Genomic DNA, 23629 nt, shown 5'->3' with positions numbered 1-23629 from the left:
GGCAGTCGGGCCAGACAGATGGCTTGGGATAAATAGGGGGGGTGTTGCCGAAGGGGGGATTTGGCTTTGAGTGGCCTCAGCCTCCCTCTGGAACCTGGAGAAAGAGGTGGGTGAGGTGAAGGCTGTGCCTGAGGAAGGGGCTGTAGTTTGGTGCCTTCCAAACATTCTGAGATGTTTTTTTAGCAATGGAACTCTTGCTCAAACAAACCTTTACGATATTTAGGACAGAGAAACAGGAAGCTGCTCCAGCTAAAGAGGGGGTGAGAAGCCCAGAGCCTTCCCTCCCTCCATGCCACGTGGCACGCTGGGGAGTTCTGGGTCTCTGGGGAACATGCCGGTCCCGTTAACACAGAGTCTTTATATGCAACCACTTGGGAACTCGGCACGGTCTGTCTCTTGGAGCCTTGAAGGGGCTCCAGAGGCCTGAGGAGAAACCTGGCAGCCCGGCAAGCTCCAGCCTGAGATTCTGACCCCCCCAACACACACAGAGAAGAGACCTCTTGCTTACCACTCACCAGCCATGTACTGGGGAGCTGACCAAGGGCTGCAGAGGTGGGCCAGGGTGTGCGTGGGCTGCAGGGACCTGCAAGGGACCGGAAGCAGCTGCAGTGGCCTGGCCTCCAAGCCTTCCAGCCTCCATTCCAGCAAGAGAGCTGGGAACTCGGTCTCAGCCTCCCTCCCTCCATCCAGCGGAAGTGCCTCGTCCAAGTGGTCCATAGGTAACTACTGTCCCAGGCCCCTCTACCTGCCCCTCTCCTAACCTTAAGAGAGATGTGAGGGAAGGAGTGGCCCCTCCTCCCACCCCAGAAAATTTGACATAGAATTTCCTCAAACCCAGATTCTGGTCTCAGTGTAGTCAACCTAAGTGCCCAGTCCGCCCCAAGCCCAGTAGTCCGGTAGGGTTAGTTCTTTAATTAGAGAATGGGCCCATTTTTGGCTGCAGGATGGTATGTGGGGACATTTGTCAGGAAGCAAATAAAGAGTCAGGCGAATAACTTTACCCTGAGCTTCAGTTATCTCCTCCGCCCACTGGGGATCATAGTACCTATTCCATGGGGCTATTTGAGGATTAAATAAGATAATGCATGCCCAAGCCCAATGTCACAGCCGCTCAGTTTAGAAGCAGTTCTATACCAGAGAAAGGGCCTAGCTCTGTCCTTCACACGATGTGTAACCTCTGATGAGGCTCAGATTTCTCCTCTCTGAGCTCCAGTTTTTTCACCTCTCATTAAATACCTACCCTTCACAGTTGCTATAGGATGTAGAGATAATTCACATAAACTGCTTCATATAGTGCCTGGCATAGGGAGAGTACTCAAAATATGTAGTAACTGAGGCAATTATTATTACTTTTACTATTATTATATTACCATTACTATTATTTAACAGGAAGGGCAATGGGGTTTTGTAGTTAAGCGCATAGACTCTGGAGCCACAATTGCCAAAGTTTAATTCCAATTCACCGCTGGAGCTGTGTGACTTTAGGCAAGTTACTTAGCCTCTCCTTGCCTACATTTTGTTAACCATATAAGGAGAATAATAATTAAACCTACCTCATGGAGTTGCTGTGAAAATTAAGTTTTTGTATATGGAGTGCTTTGCAGAGTGCCTGGCAAATAATAAGTGCTACAAACTGCTGCTAGTAATAGTAGTATTGGTATTACTACTGCTATGCACAACCAGATTCTGAAAGCCTTCCCCTTGGATCCCATTAAGAAGAGGCAGAACCAACATATTCACCATTCCACTATGGTTTAGTGACTCAGAAGCTGTGTGACTTGGGCAGTTAACTCCCCTCTCTGAGCACGCCTTTATCTATCTCAAACTGTAAATTATAATAGTACCCCATAATGATCCTTCTAGGTTGTTAGGCTTCATAATGAGCCATGACCCGTGGGAAGCTTCTGGCTTCTAGTTAATTAGGCTCTTTTTCCAATGCCCTGCCTAAATCCAGCTCCACCCCCGCCACCCCAAGCAAGCCTTCCCTCCCCCCCCAAACCCCGGCAGAGCGCTCGGATTCCCTCCCGCGGGGCGCGAAGGGGGGCTGCCCAGCGCCCGCTGCCAGGCCCTATTCTGGGGGCCGAGCGAGCCCGCGACCGTGCCAAGCTTCCCTGGGGATCAGGTTTTCTGCTGACGCGGTGCCAGGCACGTCTGCTTCCAGGAACCGGCAGCCGCATTTAGCCGCGGGCCGCACATGAAAGGGCTGCAGTCGGAAACGTGACGTTGTGTCACAGGCGAGGCAGGTCAGCGCTGGGTGAGACCATCCCGGCCGGCCCGGAGGCTCACGCCCTGTCTGAAGGCGGCTGGATCGCAAGTGTCCGCTCCCCCTGCCTCTGGCCACCTCTCCTCGGCCCCAAAGCCAGCGCTTCACCCCCTCCCACTCACACCACACCCCTTGGTTAACAGAGGTCCTCTTTGTCCCCAAGGGGCCAAAGACTGGGGTGCGAACCCCTCCTGCGCATCTCCCTCCGAACCACTTGGAACCTGCTGGAACCGACCTAGAAAGAAGGTCAAGGGCAAACTGGAAGCAGAAAAGGAGGTAGAGCGAGGGCTGCTACTTTCAGGGGTGCTCCATAGGCTGTAGTCGTGGGACTCTGGGTTGAGGCTGTGTGGAACCCCCAAAGCCTTTTTAGTTCAGGGTGTGGCACCACTTCCCTCTGTCTCCACAGCTACTCCTTGAGTCACGGCCCAGGGAGGAGAGGGGGGCAGGCCAAAAGAGCCTGGCCTTGATTTCAACCCCGTGCTCCATCCCCAGGATACACTTGATTGTTTAGGTTTTTACCCATAAAGTCTAGCCAGAAAAGCTTAGCAATTCATGGAGGAATTCAGGAGCTAAACAGGCAGGAGACCCTGAGGGCCAGGCCCTAAGCTGCTGGGAGGAAGAGGGCCTTACCGATTGCTGTGTGCCTGCTGTAGGACATGTGAGGGGGGCTCAGATCGTTTTTTATTGAACCACAAACAGGTGTGGGGGGGGCGATGCCAGACTACCAGTTCATTGATAAGACCACCAGCTCATCTCCTGACTCCTGGTCCAGGGCTCCTCCCATGACACCAGGCTGCCTGCGGGCACCTCACACAAGCCAGGCAATGCTCACTCTCGCCTGCTGGCTCATCAGCAGAGAGGGAAGGTGACATTTGAAGCAAACAGACACGAAGGGCAGGTGGTGTCTCTGCCTGGCTGAGAACTCCCTGGGGGCAGTTTCCCTGCATGGGCTCCAGACGGCCAGAGGGTTCTGGAAGATGCTTTGGGATCTGGAGCGTGGCGAGCCAGGCGCTGGCCATCAGGAAACATCAGGACACCTCTGAGAGGGAGAAGGGGACAGGCAGAAACGCTCACTCGACCGGGTCATTTCCCACTTCTTTTCCCATGGAATTTTTTTTTTTTTCATAAGAGCGCTTGACTAAGGAACACCAATATTCATTCACGCACAAACACACCCAATGAGAGGAAGTCCAGGAAGGATGTAGAAACTAATCATGGAATGTTGCTTTTAGAGGCAATTGGACAGGATATGGCAAACCCATTAGACCGTGCTAGACTCGAAAAAGTTACAGCGCCTTGGTAGAGGTGCTATCCCCAGCAGCAATTATTACTGCATCATAATCCATTAAATCTTCTCTCATTGTGCTCCCCCCTCCAGCAAGCTCCCCAGACACTGAGGCCCACGATTTCGTACTTTGATTTTCTGTCAAGTTTTAAGGAGCATGACAAAAGCAGACTGGGGGAAAAAATAGGCTTTTTGCTTAACTCTGTAAAGAGGCACAGGCTGATAGTGAACCTCTGGCAAAGGTTAGTCTAAAAAAACAATTGAACAAATATTTACCTATGAAATTGACTAAGCTTATTCTGTCTGAATACAGGCATGGGAAAAGCTGAATGAAATCACACGAAGATTAACTAGTTGTTGCCTTCAGCCAAGAGGGGAGGGCAGAAGAAGGCCATATCACACCCTTGAGAGTTCTTTTAAAAATGCAGGAGACCATCTTTCTCTTCCACAGGAAAGAATTATTTTATTAAGTATTTTAAAACAACTACTTAACATTGACTCATAGATAAAAATATTTACAATTTCCCACCTTCAGGAAGGCTCCAAAATATAGACACTGTACCTCTCCCTAGAGAAAAAAAAATTATTCTCTTCAAAAACAGGAATACATTCATTTTTTCTCACTTTTGTAGATCAAGTAATTATACAAATAAACATCTGAAACATTTTCCTTTTTAATATATTTATATAATATATATTTATAACAGTTTTACAAATAAAGGCAACGACTTTAATACCAAAATAAAAACAGGAAAGGAAAAAGTTAAAACACGATCAGTGATCAAGCATAGTGCATTTCAAAAAGCTGGTGCAGGGCGAGCTGGACAAGTCAGAAAAGTACTCTGGACCAAAAATAAAACTTCTTTGAAGAAGACAGAATCCTTTTTAGCAATAAGGACACTCCATACGCCGTCGGGCGAGGGGAATTAGCCTGCAGAAAGGATGCTGCTTTGCCAAGGGTTGGTTAGGCCTTTAAGAAGCTAAGCTTGGTTAAAAGGAGTTTTAGGATAGAGCTGAGAGCCAAGTCTGGCTTTGCTTGTTGAAACTGCAATTTGTTACTCAGCTTTTACGTACTCTGGGGTGCTTGGAACTTAGGCGCCTGCATCTCTCAGAGCCTGGTTTGTTCCCTGGACAGAGAAACTGTTTCTAGGTGAGACTAGAAACAGGTGCCAGAGGCCCGGGGGACCCCTCCCTCCTCCCTCCTCCCCTGGCAGCTGGGCTTGTACCAGGGGGCCCTTTTCAGTTTGTTAGTAAGCGAATCACTTCGAAAGCCTGAGTAGGGAACTACATTCTCTTTACTCATCCGAGGCAGGGGTGGAGAGCAGACCTGCGGAAATCTCCCCAAACCACTACCGTGCTATGCCAGTGTCTGCTACCTCACCACTTTGCAGAAAGCTCAGTCTGGCTGCCCTCTCCCCGTGTGGTGAGTCACGGAGACAATAAAAGGGAGCAGGGTGGGGTCATAAGAGCTGGCTGGGAACTGCACTCTGGAAAGCCCTCTTTTGAAAGTACCTTTTGCTCAAAGCCACAGACCCGGCTCCCAAAGTGAAGACTGACTCACAGACCAAGACTTTGAAGCTTTTGAAAATCCAGCTGATCTGTATCAGAGGGGGCTATTCTCTGGGAGGGGAAAAGCCCAGAGGTCTGCGACAGTTCCCCCTAAATCTCCTGATGTCAGGCAATCCTTCACGTCTTCCCTACACCAAAAGGAGCTTTAATGTCCCATACCAACACACAATGCATATGCGCGTGCACGCATGTGCACGCTCACACACCCCTGAATCTTCTCTCCCTGCCTCAGATGAACTTGGCATACACACTGGAACAATCCTGCTACACTCACAAACACATGTTTTTTTTTTTTTTTTTGGAAGTAGGGAGGAAGGAAAGCGAAGCAGCAGGATCCCCTAAATAGTTTAGTCTTTGGTTTCTAAGTTTAAAGGGGGGATCTGCTTCAGAGCTTGGAGCAGGGCGGAAGAGTCGATGGCCGGATGGGCTGGCAAGGGAGAAGGGAGTCTCTGGGGCATGAGCAAGGGGGCTGAGATCTTGTCTGGGTTCATGAAGCTGGTGAGAGCTGCGGCAGAGGCGTTGAGGCCTGGGTATAACACTGGGACAGAGGTGGGATACCAGCATTTCTCCAGCATGGGCAAGTAGGCAGTCGCTGACGGTGGGATCAGATAGAAGGGCAGGCAAAAGGGAGGCTGGTGCGGGTGTGGGCCCAGGAACGGGGAGCTGATCAGGTCACTGCTAGTGAAATGGCCTTCATCATCTGAGAGCTGCATTCTGCTCTTTTTCATGGGGGGTTCTTCGGATTCTTGCTTAATAGCACCGATCCTTTCTCCCATGGTGAACCTGCGTCCATGATCACTTTTGAAGTACGGCTGCTCGACACGCAGCTCAGTCTTCTCCGATTCTCCTCCATAGCCACTGTCTGTGTCCGTGTCACTGCCACTCTGCTCGCCGCTCGAGCGAGCGAAAGTCCTCTGGATGACTGGCACACAGTTTTTCCCTGGGCCTTCAGAGCCTTTGGCCAGGGAGCTGGGTTTCTCCTTGAAGTCCATTGCTTTGGCAGCTGGGTCTGACGGCTTCCTGGCGGTACCACCCTGCAGGAGCTCGGAGACCACACGGTGGAGGTGGGTGACGAGCTGGGAAGATTTCAGGTCCCGGGTGTTCTCGTGCTTGGCCAGGTACTGAAGCACCTCCCGGGCACATGTCTGGAAACCTGAGCAGAACATCTCTTGACCTGCTTCGACATTTCTCCCCGACAGATCACCTGGATCAACACAGATCCAAAGGAAGACATTTCAGAAGGCCCTGTGGTTCACCTGGACACCTATGTTCCAAAGACCCAGAGCTTTCCTTTCTGTTAACAGCATTTGCTGATTTATGTTCCTAACTCCAAAAGTAATAGGGGAAATGTGGATGACAGCACAAAGTATAAAGAATACAATAAAAATCATCCATAATTCTACCACTCAGAGATGAAATATGATTTGTAATGGCTGTACAATATCCCATCACAGACACAGACTATATTTAATAGAGACAGACTGTTTCCCCTCTTGTTGAATTTATAGGTTGTTCTTGAGTTTTCATTATAAGTGACACAGTAATGACCATCCTAGTATGTTTATAACCAGAGTCAATTTGTATCATTTTACCATAGGAAGTGACCGGATCATCAAAAAAGGAGAATGGAGGAACAGTGTCACCTAAAGCAAGCTTATTTTCAATGACTTATACAAGTTGCAGTCATGCTGTCATCTTTAAAGGCTATTTCTAAGTCTTTCCCATGTATTCCATTCATGATCCCCAAGAAATTAGGTATGATCATCTTCCTGTTTTCAGTGAGGAAACAGGCAGAAGCACTTGCTAGCTCTTTATGATTCTCATCATACTAGTTTGGAAAGGAGGGCAGAGAAGAATGGAATGAGGGGGTGGGTAGAGGAATTTCTCCCTAGTTTGTACAGTATGATTTGGAATGGGTGAGACGAGATGGTTAGAAGGTGGCTGTGATTCTCTAGAAGTCAGTAGAAACAGATGATGAAACTTCAGTGGTTTCGATAGATTGTGTAATTCACCAAGATACCTAGTGGCTATTCAGGGAATCACATGAAATGCAGGAAAAACTCCTGTTGTCATCCTTCCAGGATCGTACCACACACCGAGTGATAAGGAAGTAGAGAAACAGGAAAACACTGGGGCATACCCGTGATTTATTCTCCAATGAAACAGGGCTAAGAAGAACAACTGTAAAACACCCACGATGCAAATTATAGGTGCCTTGGCATTTTCAAAGGGAGGGGGGCAAACTCCCAGAATCCAGAAACTCTTAAGTCAAAATGCCACAGAAATATTTTACCATTTGACTAATACGTATTCATGCCAGGTGGCACACGCAGCATTCCGAATGAAAAGTCTGACCTTTTAGGAAAGATAAAACGGCATCTCCCCCAACGAATGTGCATAAGCAATTTGTTGCAGGAATGTTTCTCATACCAGATGTTGAGCCCACAGGCTCTCTATTTGTGCTAGAACTCTTAGGAGATGATAGCCAGGCTTGGGTACTCACCAGCTTGCAAACCGCTCTGCAGGGCAATGATTTTCTGCTGTTGTTGATCAATTAGGTTTGTTAGTGCTTTCACATGCTTCAAGGTAAGCTCAAGAACCACTGCTTTTTCCAAGTGACCCAAAGTCTGGAATAAAAAGAGCCTCAGTCAGCAGTGAGTGCAGAGAAGTCCCACCTCTGGGACACTAATTAGCAATGAGATATGTCTCTAAAGGAAGGAAAAAAAAAAACAAAACCTTTCCTGGTTGGCTAAATTTAGTTTTAAGTTTATAGATGAAGTTTTAAAATATATATATGTATTCAATATATATTTTTGATTAAAGAACAACAAACTGTCACCCATCTTTGGAGGCCTTTTGGAAGCAGCAGCTAGCTCAGGAGAAAGCTTTGACAGATAAATTTTTCCAGCAGCCGTTGCTGACCTTAACTCAGGGGAATCCGGAGATAACATTTCTCTGCAGTGGTGTCAACCCGAGGAGAGATTTCTACTGTGTCTGGCAGCCAAGAGGCTTTCCCTAGTTTCTTTCCTGACATCCTGTCATAACTTCCAGCTCATCTCCACTTTTTTCTTCCTCCCTAAATACTATTCTTTTTTCTTTCCCCAACCGAAGCCTGCCAAGCTAGTAAGCTGTTGGCTATTGCCAAGAAAGGCCAGGACGTAAAAAAAAAAACCACACACACACCAAAACAAGTCCTCTTATTTTAAAAAGGGACTGGGGGGCGGGGGGGAAGAGGGTAAAATATTTGCGAGTTGCTTAGTTTGCTCAATTCGGGAAAACGAGAGAACCCTGAAAATCGCCAGAAGGGAAAGTCTTAAATTCTTGCAAGGGAAGGCCAGCCGGTGTCGGTCCCAACCTGGATAAGTACAAACGGTTCTCACCTCACTTGCACGAGGCTGCCAGAAAATTCTGACCCTGGGGAACGGTACCCCCAAACAGAGCTACCCACCAGCTCGGATCGAGCCATCTGGTCTGCAGTTCCCAGCGGGGCCTGCAGGTGGCGAGTGACCCTCACCCGCCCTCTGGGCAGAGGAGCTGGTTTGGAGAGGGGCCAGCTTCTCACTTACTGTAAGTTTGAGATGTTCGGGGAGGAGATCCTTCAGCTGGGCGATGCACTCGTTAATCCGGTCACGTCTCTTTTTCTCGATGAGCCGGTGCGGCAGTTTGTAGGTCTCCTACGAAGCGCACGGGGAGACGGTGGGCGCAGGAGGAAGGGGGTGAGGAGCCCTTCTCCTCCCCCACCCCGCGGCGCGAGGAGTCGGGGCAGCGGAGCAGAGTCACACCCAGAACCACCTCACCTCCACCCCTTCTTCTCCAGGCCACTCAGTAGAGGCACAGAGCCCACGCCTTGCATACCCCCTCCAACCTCAAAGTGAGAAAACTTTTACTGGAAACTCAGCGCGTGCGAGGGGCTGGGGTCCCGAGGGGCGCGGGGCTCTTACCTTGCTATCCTCGCTCCGCTTTATTCCCCGCCGCGACTGTACACTTGGTACATGTGGGCAAAATCCATCCTGCAGGGAGAGGGACGAGGAAGGGCTGTGACTTGCGCACCGGCTGCAGGAGCCCTGGCTGGCAAGAACCCCCGGATGCGCCCAGAACTACTCCGAGTTGCAAGCCGCGCACAACGCAGGACTGGAGTTGAGGCTTGAAAGGGCTGGGGGTGCCAACTTACCCTGGTAGGTCTCCGGGCTCCAGTCCTGGCGCTTTGGGCAGGCAAGCGGGGGGCGGTTGCGCACTGGGGATCCGCTCCATTGCGCGGCGAGCCGGGGCCACTGTGCGCTCCTGTCTGCAGCGGCAGAGCGTCGGGTGAGGACTGTTCTGGAGAGGGTTTCGGGGGTCTCTTCGCAGGGGTTCCTCGGAGTCTGAGCTCCTTGAAATCCGCTGGGCTGCCGGGAGCTGCGGCTCTGAGGTGCGGCTTCAGTTGGGGGCGTGCATGGTGGACCCGCGGCCTCGGGCTCCGGCTCTGCGCACAGACTGGCGGTGTGTGCTCCCTGCGCCGTCTGCGCCGTGTGAGCCAAGTGAATGAGAAGTGGGGCGGGCGGGGAGGCGGGAGGGAGCGCGGGGGGGCCGGTTAGGGCGGAGTGGGGGGGTGGGGGGGGGGACGAGCCGAGGAGTAATGGAGAGGCTGCGGGCTGGGTTAAATGGGAACGAGTGGGTGGGTTGGAGCTACGTGTTCTACCCTGTGACTCCAGGCACGTCTGGCCGCTGCCGGGGAGGGAAGGAGCGACCTGCCCGCCCTCCCCCGGCTTCATCACATGAGTCTCACGTGTTGGACGACGCTCCCGCGGCTGCGAGGGAGCCCCCGCCTCCACCCCCGGCCCCCAGGTGTCTGCGGCTGCCTTTCCCCGAAGAGGGGGTGGCAGCGCAGCCCGGGTCCTGCCCAGCCGGGTGGGGGGGCGCGGAAGCTGGAAGGGGCCGGGGAGGTGGGGGGAGGTTGGTAACGTGGGCGAACCTGCCCCAGGGAAATGAAGTAAGTTCCCGTCTCCTGGGATGGAACGGGGGAGGACGGACCCGCCCGCGTCTGACTCAAGCCGGGAGAGGAATATCCCTCGCTAGCTCCAGCCCAACCTTCTTCCTCCTCCCCCCGCACGGCCCGCTCGGAGGAACCGGCGCGCAGCGTAGGGAGTCGCCCGCCACCAACCCCCCACCCCCCCCCCCCGCCTTCCCCAGAGGCTGGGGTTTCTTTCTGTGCCGGCTTCCCTGCCCCCACCCCTCGGCCCCGCGTCCAGGAATCGCCCGCCGTGGGGAGGGGCCGAGGGGCGGGGCGGATGTCACCCCATGGGAAGCGGGCTGGCAGCCAAGCGCAGGGGCAGCCGAGGCCGCCGCCGAGCACGCTGCGCGCACCTGACCCGCGAGGCTGTGCGCCGCGGGCCCCTGGCTCCCTCGGAGCTGCGTTCCCGGGCACAGCCTGCACGCCGGCGATCACCCACTTGCGCACCCCCCAGGGTGCCCCGGTGCCCCCCCACCGCCCCGCCCCGCACTTGGGCTAGTCAAGCACAGAAAGATACCGGGCGCAGTGCCCTGCGTCCCCTCCCTCCTCTGCCCCCACCGGAGCAGGACGCATCCCTTCGGGCCGCAACGTTACACAACCGCAGCGACCGCGCCTGCCCTGCAGCAGCGCGGGGTGTGACACTTCACGTGGCCGGGGCTCGGGCTGCAGCGTTCCCGACTGCGAGCCCCTCTGCCCTGGCCGGGGAGCCGAGACCCCCAGGCTGCGGTGTGCCCGCCAGGGTCAGACATCTCCCTCCTGCCGGGGACTTCGGGGGCGCTGTGTGCGGTCTGCGCTCGAAGGAGGGAAGAGAGAGACTAGGACAAACTGCCCATCACGGTGACATCTTAGCGTTCATTCATTGGACACATATTGTTGAGCCCCCTACCCTGTGCCAGGCGTTGTGCCCGTTGCTAGATAAACTGGGGGCGAATCGAACACAGATTCTGCCCTCGAATTCACAGGAACGTCTGAGAAGAGGCTCCGCTGGGCAGTGAGGGGAAGGCAGCCCTGGGAAAATTATATCGGTGCCACTGACGGACAGAGGGGAAAAAAAAGAAAAGATAGGAAGTGTGTGTGTTTTTGTTTTTATTTAAAAAAAATTTTTTTTTAATTTAATACGAACAAAGATGCCTGGGCACAGGAGGAGAGGGGAGAAGTTAACCCACTGCCCGGAGCCTGGGGCAGAAAGGCCTCCTCCAAACGGCCCCAGATCTCCGCAATCTTACTTGGGCCGCCGGAGGCCCCCCCCCCCCCACCTCCCCCGGAAAAGTCCGGCCTCTGTGACCTTCTAACTCTGCCTGGAGCAGGGAAAACAGCTGAAACTCTAAGCCCGCGGTGTGAGCAGCGCTGATGCAGTCAGAGGAGGGAGCCAGTGGAAATTCATGACTAAAATAAGGCCTGGCTGGGGATTTCACTGACCTCTGTGCTGCCCTGCCCTGCAAGATCGGGGAGTTGAGAGATGACTGTAAGCCTTTCCCACCACGCCTCGGGTCAGTCACCCCGCTGCGGAGTGACCTGGCTGTGGGAAGGATTGAAAAAAATGGGGTTAACGCTGGGCGCGGGTGAAGATTAGCCTCGGCTGCAGTTTGGGGGCTGGGGTGGGGTCAGTCTTAATTGGCAGTGTCCTTGACAACCTAGAGAACTGGGATTCACACGTCGACCAAACTGGGAGTGGATTTCCTTCAGGTCGTTTTGGAGAGCTCCCACTTCCTGTTTATGTTTCACAAGCGTCAAACTCATTAGCAAGTGTGAGAAGTGCCTCCTTTTCTGACTGCTAACTGGCTTGACCTCACTTGGCGGTTCAGCATCCCTCCCTCCTGGAATGTACTTTTACTGGCTTTTGTTATCAACCATCTCTCCGGAGGCTTCCTGCGGAGAGGTGGGCAGCAGGACCACAGGCAGGAGGGGACTGGAGTCGCTCCTGGGTTTGTGCTTTCAGTCTAAGGGGACCTGCTCCATTGTGAGACTTTAATAGGGGTGAAGAGTTGTCACGACTGCGTCCAAACCACAGTTCTACAAGGAAATAAGTCCTGGGGAAGGAAGGAACATATGTCCCCACGGCTGTCACCCCCCACCCCCCGGCCCCGCCCAAGCCAGGAGTGAACCCAAACAGTTAAGATTCCATGGCTCAGGGCTCCGTATCATTCCTAGAATGCTTTGAAGTTATCGACACTTTTTGCCCTTACCTGACCTACAGTTGGAAATAACAAAATATATCATTTCCTACTTTTTGTTTGTTCCAAATGTACTCTCAAGCATCAAGAATTATCCCTACTTTACCAAAGTTCTACCATATCCAGCTTATGTTACTTTTTAAAAATAATTAATTAATTAATTTGTTTTTGGCTGCGTTGGGTCTTCGTTGCTGCGCGCCGGCTTTCTCTAGTTGCAGCGAGCGGTGCCTGCTCGTCATTGTGGTGCTCGGGCTTTTCACTGCTGTGGCTTCTCTTGTTGCAGAGCACAGGCTCTAGGCGTGCGGGCTTCAGTAGTTGTGGCACACGTGCTCAGTAGTTGTGGCTCGCGGGCTCTAGAGCACAGGCTCAGTAGTTGTCGCTCACGGGCTTAGTTGCTCCGCGGCATGTGGGATCTTCCCTGACCAGGGCTCGAACCCGTGTTCCCTGCATTGGCAGGCGGATTCTTAACCACTGTGCCACCAGGGAAGCCCCACTTATATTACTTTTAATGTTTTTCTTTTCTCAATAGCTTATGATTATTTTTTATTGATTTAAATAAAATAATTCCTTCCCCTCATGCATCTTTCCATCCCGAAGAATCTTAATATTTCAGTCTGTCATCTTCTGTAGATAATTGTTTAGTGCTCACTGTGGGCTAGTTTTTGGACTGTATGTAAAAACATTGCACGTGTTAATTTACTTCTCAACACCACCTTATAGGGCAGGTATTAGCTCATTTTTGCATTCATTTAACACATATTTATTGAGAACCACTATGTGCCAGGCACTGAACTAAGTCCTAGGAATATATAATGTGTCCTCTTGAGGAAACTGAGGCTCAGGGAGGTTAAATTACCTGCCCCAGATTATATAGCCTGAGAGTAGATCTGGAACTAGACCCCAGGTTTGTTGGGCTCCAAAGCTTGTGCTCTTAATCACTGTACTTACGGCTGCCTGGTAGGGTTGTCTGGGTTGCACACTGATCAACTCCAGGGGGAGCCATTCACATTGCAGTCTGTGTGAAAACATCCTCTAGAGTTGTGCAAGGCAGCACTGAGCAGCTGCGCTGAGTAATCCTGACATTTTGTAGCCCTCTCCTCTGTTTTGTTTCTTCTAAGTGTACAGAGAACATAATTTTGTACAAGGAAGGACAAGATTTTTCTTTTCTGTGCTAGTGAGGCTCAGCATTTCGGTGGGCTGATGCTGTGTGTTGGGAAGAGTTAGGCAGGCCCTTCCTAGCAGGAAGTTAGAGCCCACAGCCCCCTCCCTGTACGTACCCACACCTTTCTTGCCCAGATATCTATCACTTTTTGCCTGTTGATGAAGTCTCACAATCTTTTTTATCACAGTTCACAGTAAGAAATACATTTTACATCATGACTAAACACGTACACACACATGCACCCTCGTGCACGCACACACACACACACACATCTGAAGCATATTTAAACATAGAGCCGCCAAGACTTGGCTGGGCTATAGTAATAAGCGACCACTCTTCTGTCTCTCCCACTCTGAGCAACGATTGCTCACTTAAAGAAAAACTTAAACCATTTAGGAAGAAGCCAACCCAATGTACTTCAGATGAAAAATTTACAAAATAGTATCTCTTTGATATATTCTTTCTGATATATTCTGGTCTTGTCTAGTAAATTAAAAAAATATTTTGATCTTACTGAATTGATTTTTAAAAATTATTTATTTATTTTTGGCTGTGTTCGGTCTTTGTTGCTGCGCGCAGGCTTTCTTTAGTTGCGGTGAGCGGGGGGCTACTCTTCATTGCAGTGCGTGGGCTTCTCATTGCGGTAGCTTCTCTTGTTGCGGAGCACAGGCTCTAGGCGTGCAGGCTTCAGTAGTTGTGGCACATGGGCTCAGTAGTTGTGGCTCGCAGGCTCTAGAGCACAGGCTCAGGAGTTGTGGCGCACGGGCTTCCTTGCTCCATGGCATGTGGGATCTTCGCAGACCAGGGCTCGAACCCGTGTCCCCTGCATTGGCAGGCGGATTCTTAACCACTGTGCCACCAGGGAAGCCCCTGACTTGATTTTTCAATCCACCAATAAATCCCGATCTACAATTCGGAAAGATGCTGTGCATTTGAGATAGTGATGGAGTTTTGGCTTGTCCCCACCAGAAAAACATCAACAGCATCTCCACACTTGCAGATCTTCCTAAGGCACTTATAGAAATGTTAAATAAGACTGCAGATTCAGGATGAATTGAACGGTATAGATGTCTCCTTTCAGGACATCTTTGCTTTATGCTCAATTGTAGGAGTAAAATATTCAGAGTTTTGTCATTATATATCATGTTATGTGTTGGTGAGATGTAGTTCCTTCATCCAGTTGAGGAAGTTTTCTGCTGTTGCTAGTTTGCTGACAGAGTTTATCATAAAAGGATGTTGAATTTGTCAGATACTTTTTCTGCATCCAACGAGATAATCATGTGGCTTTTCTCTTTCATTCTGTTAATATCATGAATTGCAATTTTTTTTAGCGTTCAGTCAACCTTGAATTCCTGAGGTAAGCCTCTCTTGATCAATGTAGTATTTTTATTGTGAGATTTAATTAGCTAATAATATATGTTAAGGATTTTCATGTCTATGATTGTGAAGGGTATTCATCTGTAGTTTTTCTTTTCTTGTAATCTTTGTCAGCTTTTAGTATCAAAGTAATGCTGGCCTCATAAAACAGCTTGGGAAATATTCTATCTCTTTTCTGAAAGACCTTACGTAGGACTGGTACCATTTCTTTCTTAAATATTAGGAGAAGCTACTTGGGCCTGGAGTTTTCTCTGGGGGAATGTTTTTGCCATGAATACATTTTAATAGATTTCAGCCTATTGAAAATTTTTATTTCTTCTTTTAACAGTTTTGGTAATTTTTGTTTTTCAAGAAATCTGTCTCTTTCATTTAAAGTTGTGAATATGTTGGTATAGTGTTATCCTTTTAATGTTTATATAATCTATAGTGATAAACCCTTTTTACTTTTAACATTTTTGTTAGTTTTTTTCTTTCTTTTTTTTTTTTCTTAATCATCTTGCCAAGAGGCTTATCAGTTGTATTAATCTTTACAAATATCCAATTTTGGATTTGTTGATTTTCTCAGCTGTCTGTTCAGCTAATATTCCATCAGTTTTCTCTCTTATTTTTCTTATTCCCTTTCTTCTGGTTATTTTATATTTAATTTGTTCTACTTTCTCTAGTTTCTTTGATGCAAAGTAATATCATTGATTTTAAATCTTTCTTCTTATTATAAGTATTTAAAGCTAAAGAATTTCCTCTAAGCCCTGCTTTCACAGCATCCCACAATATTTGGTATTTGTATTTTCCTTATCATTCAGGTCAAAATATGTTGTATTAGTCTTTGTGATTTTTCTTTGATTCATGGGTTATTTAGAAGGGTAATGTTTAATTACCAAATATTTGTGAATTTTCCAGATAACTTTTTCCTTTTTCTTTTGAAATAATTTTAGAATCACAGGAAGTTACGAAAATAATATAGAGAAGTTTCATGTATCCTTTACCCAATTTCCCCCAATGGTAACATCTTACATGACATGACACAATATTGAAACAAGGAAATTAGCATAGATACAATCTACAGAGAGTTTTCAGTTTTCACCAGTTTTACATGCACTCACTTATGTGTGTGTTTGCGTCTGTACGTGTAGAGTTCTGTGCAGTCTTTTTTTTTTTTTTTTATAAATTTATTTATTTAGTTATTTATTTATTGGCTGTGTTGGGTCTTCGTTTCTGTGCGAGGGCTTTCTCCAGCTGCGGCGAGCGGGGGCCGCTCTTCATCGCGGTGCGCAGGCCTCTCACTGTCACGGCCTCTCTTGTTGCGGAGCACAGGCTCCAGACGCGCAGGCTCAGCAGTTGTGGCCCACGGGCAGAGTTGCTCCGCGGCTTGTGGGATCTTCCCAGACCAGGGCTCGAACTCGTGTCCCCTGCATTGGCAGGCAGATTCTCCACCACTGCGCCACCAGGGAAGCCCCTCTATGTAGTCTTATCACGTGTGTAGATTAGTGTAACAACCACCCCATCAAGATGCAAAACTGTCCTATCACTATGAAGTCCCCTGTTGCTACCTCTTTATTGTCATACCTATTTCCTTCTCTTCTCCCATCTCTAATGTCTGGCAACCACTAAAATGTTCTCCGTCTATAGTATCATGTTAAGAATATTATAAAAATGGAATCATATATTATGTAGCCTTTTGAAGTTGAATTTTTTTTTCTGCTCAGCATAATTCTCTTGAGATCCACTCAAGCAGTTGTGTGTATCAATAGTGTTTCTCTTTTATTGATGAGTAGTATTCCATGATGTAGATGTGCCACAGTTGTTTTAACTATTCATCCATTCAAAGACATTTGAGTTCAATTTTTTTTTAAAATAAATTTATTTATTTATTTATTTTTGGCTGTGTTGGGTCTTTGTTGCTGCGCGCGGTCTTTCTCTAGTTGCGGCGAGCGGGGGCTACTCTTTGTTGTGATGCACGGGCTTCTCACTGTGGTGGCTTCTCTTGTTGCAGAGCACAGGCTCTAGGCGCGCGGGCTTCAGTAGTTGTGGCAGATGGGCTCAGTAGTTGTGGCTTGTGGGCTCTAGAGCACAGGCTCAGCAGTTGCGGCGCACGGACTCAGTTGCTCCGTGGCATGTGGGATCTTCCCGGACCAGGGCTCGAACCCGTGTCCCCTGCATTGGCAGGTGGATTCTCAATGACTGCGCCACCAGGGAAGCCCTTGAGTTCTATTTTTTTTTTGCTATTAGAAATAAACCTACCATGAACATTTTTCTACATATTTTTGTGTAGACACAAAAAGCTTTCTTCTCTGGGATAGATGCCCAGGAGTATAATTCCTGGGTCATATACTAATATATGTTTGTTTGTTTTTTAGGAAAATGACAAACTATTAGCCAGAGTAGCTGTACCATTTTATGTTCCCAGTGGCAATGTTTGAGAGATCTAGTTTCTCTGTATCCCAACCAGTATTTGGTATTGTCACAAATTTTTTTTTTTTTTTTTTAGCTTGTCCAAATAGGTGTGTAACGCCAGGTATCTTTTTATATGGGTTTCTAATTTATTACCATTGGGTCAGAAGACATACTCTATTTTATTTTAGTTCTTTGACATTTGTTAAGATATCTTTCATTGCCCAGCATATAGTCTATGTTGATGAATATTCCCTGCGGGTTTGAAAAGAATGTGTATTCTGTAGTTCTTGGGTGTAATATTTTATCAAGTCATTTGGGTCAAATTGGTTGATAGTGCTGTTCAAATATATCTCTCTACTGATTTTTTTGTCCATTGTCCTATAATTACTGAAATAGGAGTATTAAAATCTCTCCAACTATGATTGTAGGTTTGTCCGTTTCTGTCAACTTCTGTTTTATAAATTTTGGAACTCTATTCTTAGTTGCATACACATTTAGGATTGATAGATCTTCCTGATGATTCTATTCCCTTGTCATTAAAATTTTTCCTCTTTCTCTTCAGTAATATTGTTGTTTTGAAGTATGCTTTGTCTGATATTAATATACCCACACTTGCTTTTTTATACTTAGTGTTTGCATGATATATGTTTTTCTACCCTTATGCTTTCAACCTGTGTCTTTATAATTGAATTGTATGTTTGTAAACAGTATATTGTGGGATTTTGCTTTTATAGCAATCTGACAATCTCTGCCTTTCTATTGGAGTGTTTAAGATATTTATATTTGAGGTAATTATTAATATGGTTGGGTTTTAAATCTCCCATCTTGGTATTTATTTTCTACTTATCCCATTTGTTCTTTGTTTCTGCTCCTACTTTCCTGCCTCCTTTTGGATGTGTTGAATTTTTTAATCATTCCATTTTATCTCCTGTGTTTAGGTACACTTCTTTATGGTAGATTCTAGTAGCTGTTGTAGGGCAGTAGTTCTTAAACTTTACCTGCATTAGAAACAGCTGGAGGTCTTATTAAAACACAGATTTCTGGGCCATACCCCCATAGTTTCTTATTCTGTGATAGAGCTCAAAAATTTGCATGTGAGTTCTCAGATGCTGATGATATATATCTGGGAAGCATACTTTGGAAATCTCTGCACTAGAGATTGTGCTCTGTATCTTTAAGTTACCACAGTTTACCTTCAAATAACATGCTAAAAAATGCTACTATACAACTTGACAGATGTATAAGAGCCTCACAACAATATAATTCTATTTATTCCTCCCCTTGACCTTTGTGCTCTTGTTATCTTACACTTTACATATGCTATAACTGTCACAATATTTTGGGTTTGTTTTTATTGTTTGTTGTTTGCATTAAACAGTCAATAGTCTTTAAAAATATTATTCATTCACAGATAGATAGATATAGACGTAGACATATTACTTTGAAAAGGTCTTTGACATTTACCCATGTATATATCCTATCTGATGCTCTTCACTTCTTCCTGCAGTTCTGAGTTTCCTTCTGGTTTCCTTTCTGTTCATTCTGAAAAGTGAATGTTAGCTTTTCTTGAAGTGTTGGTCTGCTGGAGATGAATTCTCCCAAATTTTCTGCCTGAAAATGACTTCATTTCATTTTCACTTTTGAAGTATCTTTGAAATATATTTTCACTGGATATGGAATTTGACAGTGTTTCTCTTTTAGCATTTTAAAGAGGTTCTATTTTCTTCTGGCCTCCATTGATTCTACTGAAAAGTCACCTGTTCTTGGTATGTTAGCCGTAAATTTATGTCTTCTTTTCCCTCTGGCTGCTTTTCAGATTTCCCACTTACTGTTGCTTTTCAGCAGTCTGGCTAGATTTATTTAGGTGTGGTTTTCTCTGTGTTTAGCCTACGTGGCATGTGCTGAGTTTCTTGGTTTTGTGAGTTGATATTTTTCATCAGTTTGTGTAAGTCTTAGGCAATAAAACTTCAGTGATTTCTTCTGCCATGTTGCCCCTCTTCTCTTATTTCTGGGATACCATTTACATGTATGTTGGGTTGTTTGAAAGTAGTTCAAACATTGTCAGATGCTCAGTTTCCTTTGCTGTTGAGTCAGCTACTAAGCTTATATAATGAATTTATTTGTGATATTGTGTCTTTCATTTCTAGCATTCCCATGTGGTTGTTTTTTCTAGTTTCCACTACTCTGTTGAAATTCCCCATCTCTTCATGCATGTTGCCTTCCTTTCCATGAGATCTTTTAATAGTTTTATATCATAGGAATTTTGTATTTTAATACCCCAGTTTGATAATTTCAACCTCTGAGCTATTTCTGGATCTGGTTCTATTGTTTCTTTCTTATATTAACCATGAGACACATTTGCTTCCTTTTCCATAGGTCTTGAATCTCTTATTGCATGGTGAATATTTTGTAGGAAAGAGAAGTAAAATACAAAGTAAATAATATTTACCTCCAAAAAGAGCAAGCCTCTTCTTCCATGAGAGGCTGAGCCAATCTAACGTATACTTGACCTGGATCTGGGCTTAATTGTAGCTTTAATTTGATTCACTTGACTACTGCTTTCAAGTGTTTTGAGGGTGAGGTAGGACTTTCCCTTCAGCGGGGGCTGGGATCTGAGCACTGGCAAGATTTTTGAGATCTGCCTGTTCTTCAAAACCAAGCTAACAGGTTTCAGACCTGTGGGAGGTCTCTCCCTGCTCTACTGCCCAGCTGATAGCTTTTTGATTTCTCTTTGCCCCTTGTCCCCTGCTTTCTGCACCCACTGGAGATCTCTTCCAGACTTTTTGCTCCTTGCAGGCTTTAGCAGCTCCCTAGACTCTGTGAAATGCCTCAAGGAGTCCTCCTCAGCCCTTCTTCCCTGCCCACAACTTTGGTGAACTACTTCCCACCCTGTGTGAGGGCTGCTGGGACAGGTTAGGTAGGTAGGTGCAGACTCGCTTTGTGGCTAGGGCTCCTCAGCCCACAGGCAGCCATTACACGTTTGGTGAAACTTCAGCTGAGTTCTCCTTATCCCCACCAATCACAAACTCTTCTTCCTTCTGCCATTCCACCAGAGGCAAAAGTGGCTCTGGGTCTCTTCTCTCCTATGGAGAGCTTGTCACATTTTTTTTTTTTTTTTTTTTAGCTTGTCACTTTGAGTTTAGTTCATTTAGATTTTTTGGTGCCCTCAGTTCTCTAACGGGTTTTAAAAACCATTGATTATTTTGGGCTTACCTGGCTTGTTTTGGTTGTTAGGGTGAGAATGACAGTCTCTTGCAACCCTATACCTCTGACTTGTAAGCAGAAATCCCCCAGATAACTGCCTCTTATTAAAGATGAGAAGGTGTGTAGGGATCAGAAGGAAGAAACCAACTGGTAGTAACTGAAAATTTGAAAGATGAAGCCAGCGCAGGGAGCGGACAAAATAGAGGATAGTAAAGGTTTGCCCTCAGATCTATCAAATAGGTGCTAAGGTGCTCATCACACACACACACACACACACACACACACACACACACACACAGGCTAAGGCAAAGAAAGAAGAGAAGAGATGCTTTGGGCACCCAACAAGTGACACTTATTTCGAAGAAGGGACATGCACCGAAGTCTGTTGTTTTCCTCTTCGGAGAACGTCCCCCTCCCTCCTATGTCTCTTAGGGCAGTGATTCTCACATTTCACTCTGCATACAAATCTCCTGAGCATCTTGTTAAAATTCACATTCTCTCCTTCTAGATCTGGGGCTGGGCTTGAGATTCTGCATTTCTAAGAAAGCTCCCAGATCATACTGATGATATATGAATAGCAAGGTCCTAGAGAATGTACACCTTCATTTGTGGGTGGGAATAAAAATGGAACTTAGAGTCACGCAAGGTGCAGAGAAAAGTGACATTTTAGTATTGAGGAAACCTTGTGAGAGGCAGGCTTCTTTGGATGGCGGTTTAAGTTTTTCTTGAAGTGGGCAGCTGCCATGCTGGGCGCTAGGGTCAGAGGTGGTTCATTGCCATAATAAACCAGGCTTTTTACACCTCTGGTCTCAGACCTGCCTAAGTCCATGGAGCACCAGCTCCATGGGGAGAGAAGGATGAGGAGAGGATATGGGGAGAGGGTTTGGGTACCATTAGGGAACCCAGCCAAGTTTGGCTGAGTGGTGCCAGCACTGACAATTGCAGAGAACATCCATTGAATGGTTATAAATTAGCACCTGAATCCCACCTTCCCTTCCAATGACCAAGTTTGTTTGTTTATTTCCACCAGAAGAGACTTACCAATTGATATTTTATAGCTCTGATATTAGCTATTGGTCCTACATTATATACAGAACTAATTCATGCATCATAAGAAGAGAGAATTAATTTTCCCTCATTTTCTGCGCTTAACCAATGCAGCGCTAATGTCAAACAAAGATGATTAGGGTCCAGACCACCTTGTTAGGAAGAAAGCATGGAGAAATCTGGAAAATAATGACAAACCAGCTGAAGATAAGGATTCAATTTAATAAAACTTTACCACTCACAGACATGCAGAGGGAGGTAGTCTGAGGTTTGAGTAACAACTAATTAAAGAAAATTTAAGGGATTGTAGTATTTATTTAACCAGAACATTTACAGTCAGCCCTCTGTATCTGTGGTTTCCACATCTGCAGATTCAACCCCACCACCCAAAAAAAATTCCAGAAATTTTCAAAAAGCAAAACTTGAATTTGCCCCTCACTTGCCACTGTTCACATAGCATTTACATTGTATTTGGTGCCATAAGTAATCTAGAGATGATTTAAAGTTTACAAGAGGATGTGCATAGGTAATATGCAAATACTACACCATTTTACATAAGGGACTTGAGCATCCTCAGATTTTGGTATCTGTGGGGGTGGGAGGTGTCCTAGAACCAATCCCCAGCGGATTCTGAGGGAGGATTGTACTGAGAGTTTTCTATGTACCAGACATATGCTATGTGAACAAAATTCTCATGACTGGACTCTCAAGAAGCTTACAGTTCTCGTGGAGGATTTTATTACTTTGAAGCATATAAGAAACTTGAACTAGGCTAAGTGAATATTGCATACATTTCCCTAGGGCAACTGTTTAATGAGTAGGTAAGAATTATTCAAAATTGTCATGCTTTTTTTTTCCCTACAAAAGGGCATTTAACTGGAAAATAATTTGTTCTCTTAAGTACTTAAGCCAAGTTTTTTCAGACATCACTCACACTATTTGTTTTCTTGAGTAGGGCCCTTTCTTTCTCCCATGGCAGGGACAAATTTGAGGCTGACCAGTAGTTAATTATCGCAGTGTTCTAGAAGGGTAAGACTTTCATTAAATGGGGATTGATAAATGAGGCTACGAGGTCCGAGAAAGCTGGGTATATTGTTAGAGGTTAGAGCCAGTACTTTGGTGCAGTGAGACTGACATGGATGAAAGTCTCTTGCGTGTTCCTTAAAGCCTTAGTTTGCTCATCTGTAAAATGGGGGTAATGATAGTAGCTACCTCATAGGGTCGTTCAGAGGATCAAATAAGATCAGTGTTTAAAATACTGATGACAGTGCCTGGCACGTAGTAATGACTCTGCTAATATCTGTTGATACCGTGTATTTTCTTGGTAGCGTGCCAGTAATAAGTTTAGCAAATCTAAGCCATTAGGCCCATAGACGTAATTTGGATATTAGTAGTACAGTCATTTTCTCTGCAAAATGTACTGAAGGTGACCTCAGATTCTATAGACTGGGTGCGTGTTATATACAAACTTGATTGCTCTTTGGACCAGCAAGCAGGGAAACAATTTCAGAGTCCTGAGCTTCTTGCCCAGAAAAAGATAACATTGACCTATGTCACCCTTCCCCAGCACAGTGATGTTGTCCAGAATGACCCAATAGGCTTTTCTTTTAAATAAATAGATAAAATCTTAAGTTTTCGATATTTAAGTATATTACAAGATAAATAGATGATTCTGAGGAATGTGAATGAATGTTTATAAGGATTGTGACGACTAGAAAAAAATTAGACCCATTTTTAAAGTATCTTCCCTTAGAAGCTAAGAAAAGTCATGGAAATTTTTAGAATAAACCTGTATAAATTCATCCCACAAAGAATCATGCAGTTCCATGGAGGTGTTCAGAGCTCTGTGGTTTTGTCTACACGGTGCTGAAACTTTTGAACAATTCAAACAATGGCCCAGTATTTTTTTAAAAAATAAAATAAAATCAAAGCTCTTTGATGGATAAGCCTGGTTAGTTACAACATCTGATCTGGTAGCCAACTGTGCATATGGACTTTGCCTGGATGTATCTTTCAATAAAGTTTAGCAGTAACAGGAATTTGTGATAAGAGTAGCAAAGAAAGGTAGGCGTGTGTTTAATAAAGCTCCACATCACAATGGACTAAGAAAATAGAGTATGAAACACTGGCCAACTGACACTTTAAAAAATCATCCCAGGACCACTCA

General features: G+C 46.3%; 1 protein-coding gene and 1 long non-coding RNA gene across 5 annotated transcripts in view; one reads left to right on the top strand and one right to left on the bottom strand.

Moving 5' to 3' along the window:
• Positions 1–4211: 4211 nt before the first annotated feature.
• Positions 4212–9661, bottom strand: BHLHE40 (basic helix-loop-helix family member e40). Its single transcript, XM_036868684.1, is given in 6 exon segments — positions 4212–6321; positions 7621–7744; positions 8684–8791; positions 9059–9096; positions 9099–9127; positions 9289–9661. Coding segments are annotated over 6 exon segments (1236 nt in total). The 5' UTR covers positions 9369–9661; the 3' UTR covers positions 4212–5464.
• Positions 8798–23629, top strand: part of LOC118903532 — a 133814-nt gene continuing 118982 nt past the window's right edge. For 2 of the 4 annotated variants that reach the window (XR_005021827.1, XR_005021828.1), the window contains exons 1-2: positions 8798–8988; positions 9134–9292. This is a non-coding gene — a long non-coding RNA (uncharacterized LOC118903532). The remainder of the gene's footprint in view (positions 8989–9133; positions 9293–23629) is intronic. The other 2 variants (XR_005021832.1, XR_005021829.1) reach the window with 1 other exon arrangement.

This window comes from Balaenoptera musculus, chromosome 11, assembly GCF_009873245.2.
Source record: "Balaenoptera musculus isolate JJ_BM4_2016_0621 chromosome 11, mBalMus1.pri.v3, whole genome shotgun sequence".
NCBI classification, from domain to species: Eukaryota; Metazoa; Chordata; class Mammalia; order Artiodactyla; family Balaenopteridae; genus Balaenoptera; species Balaenoptera musculus.
This window is presented reverse-complemented; position numbering and strand designations above follow the sequence as displayed.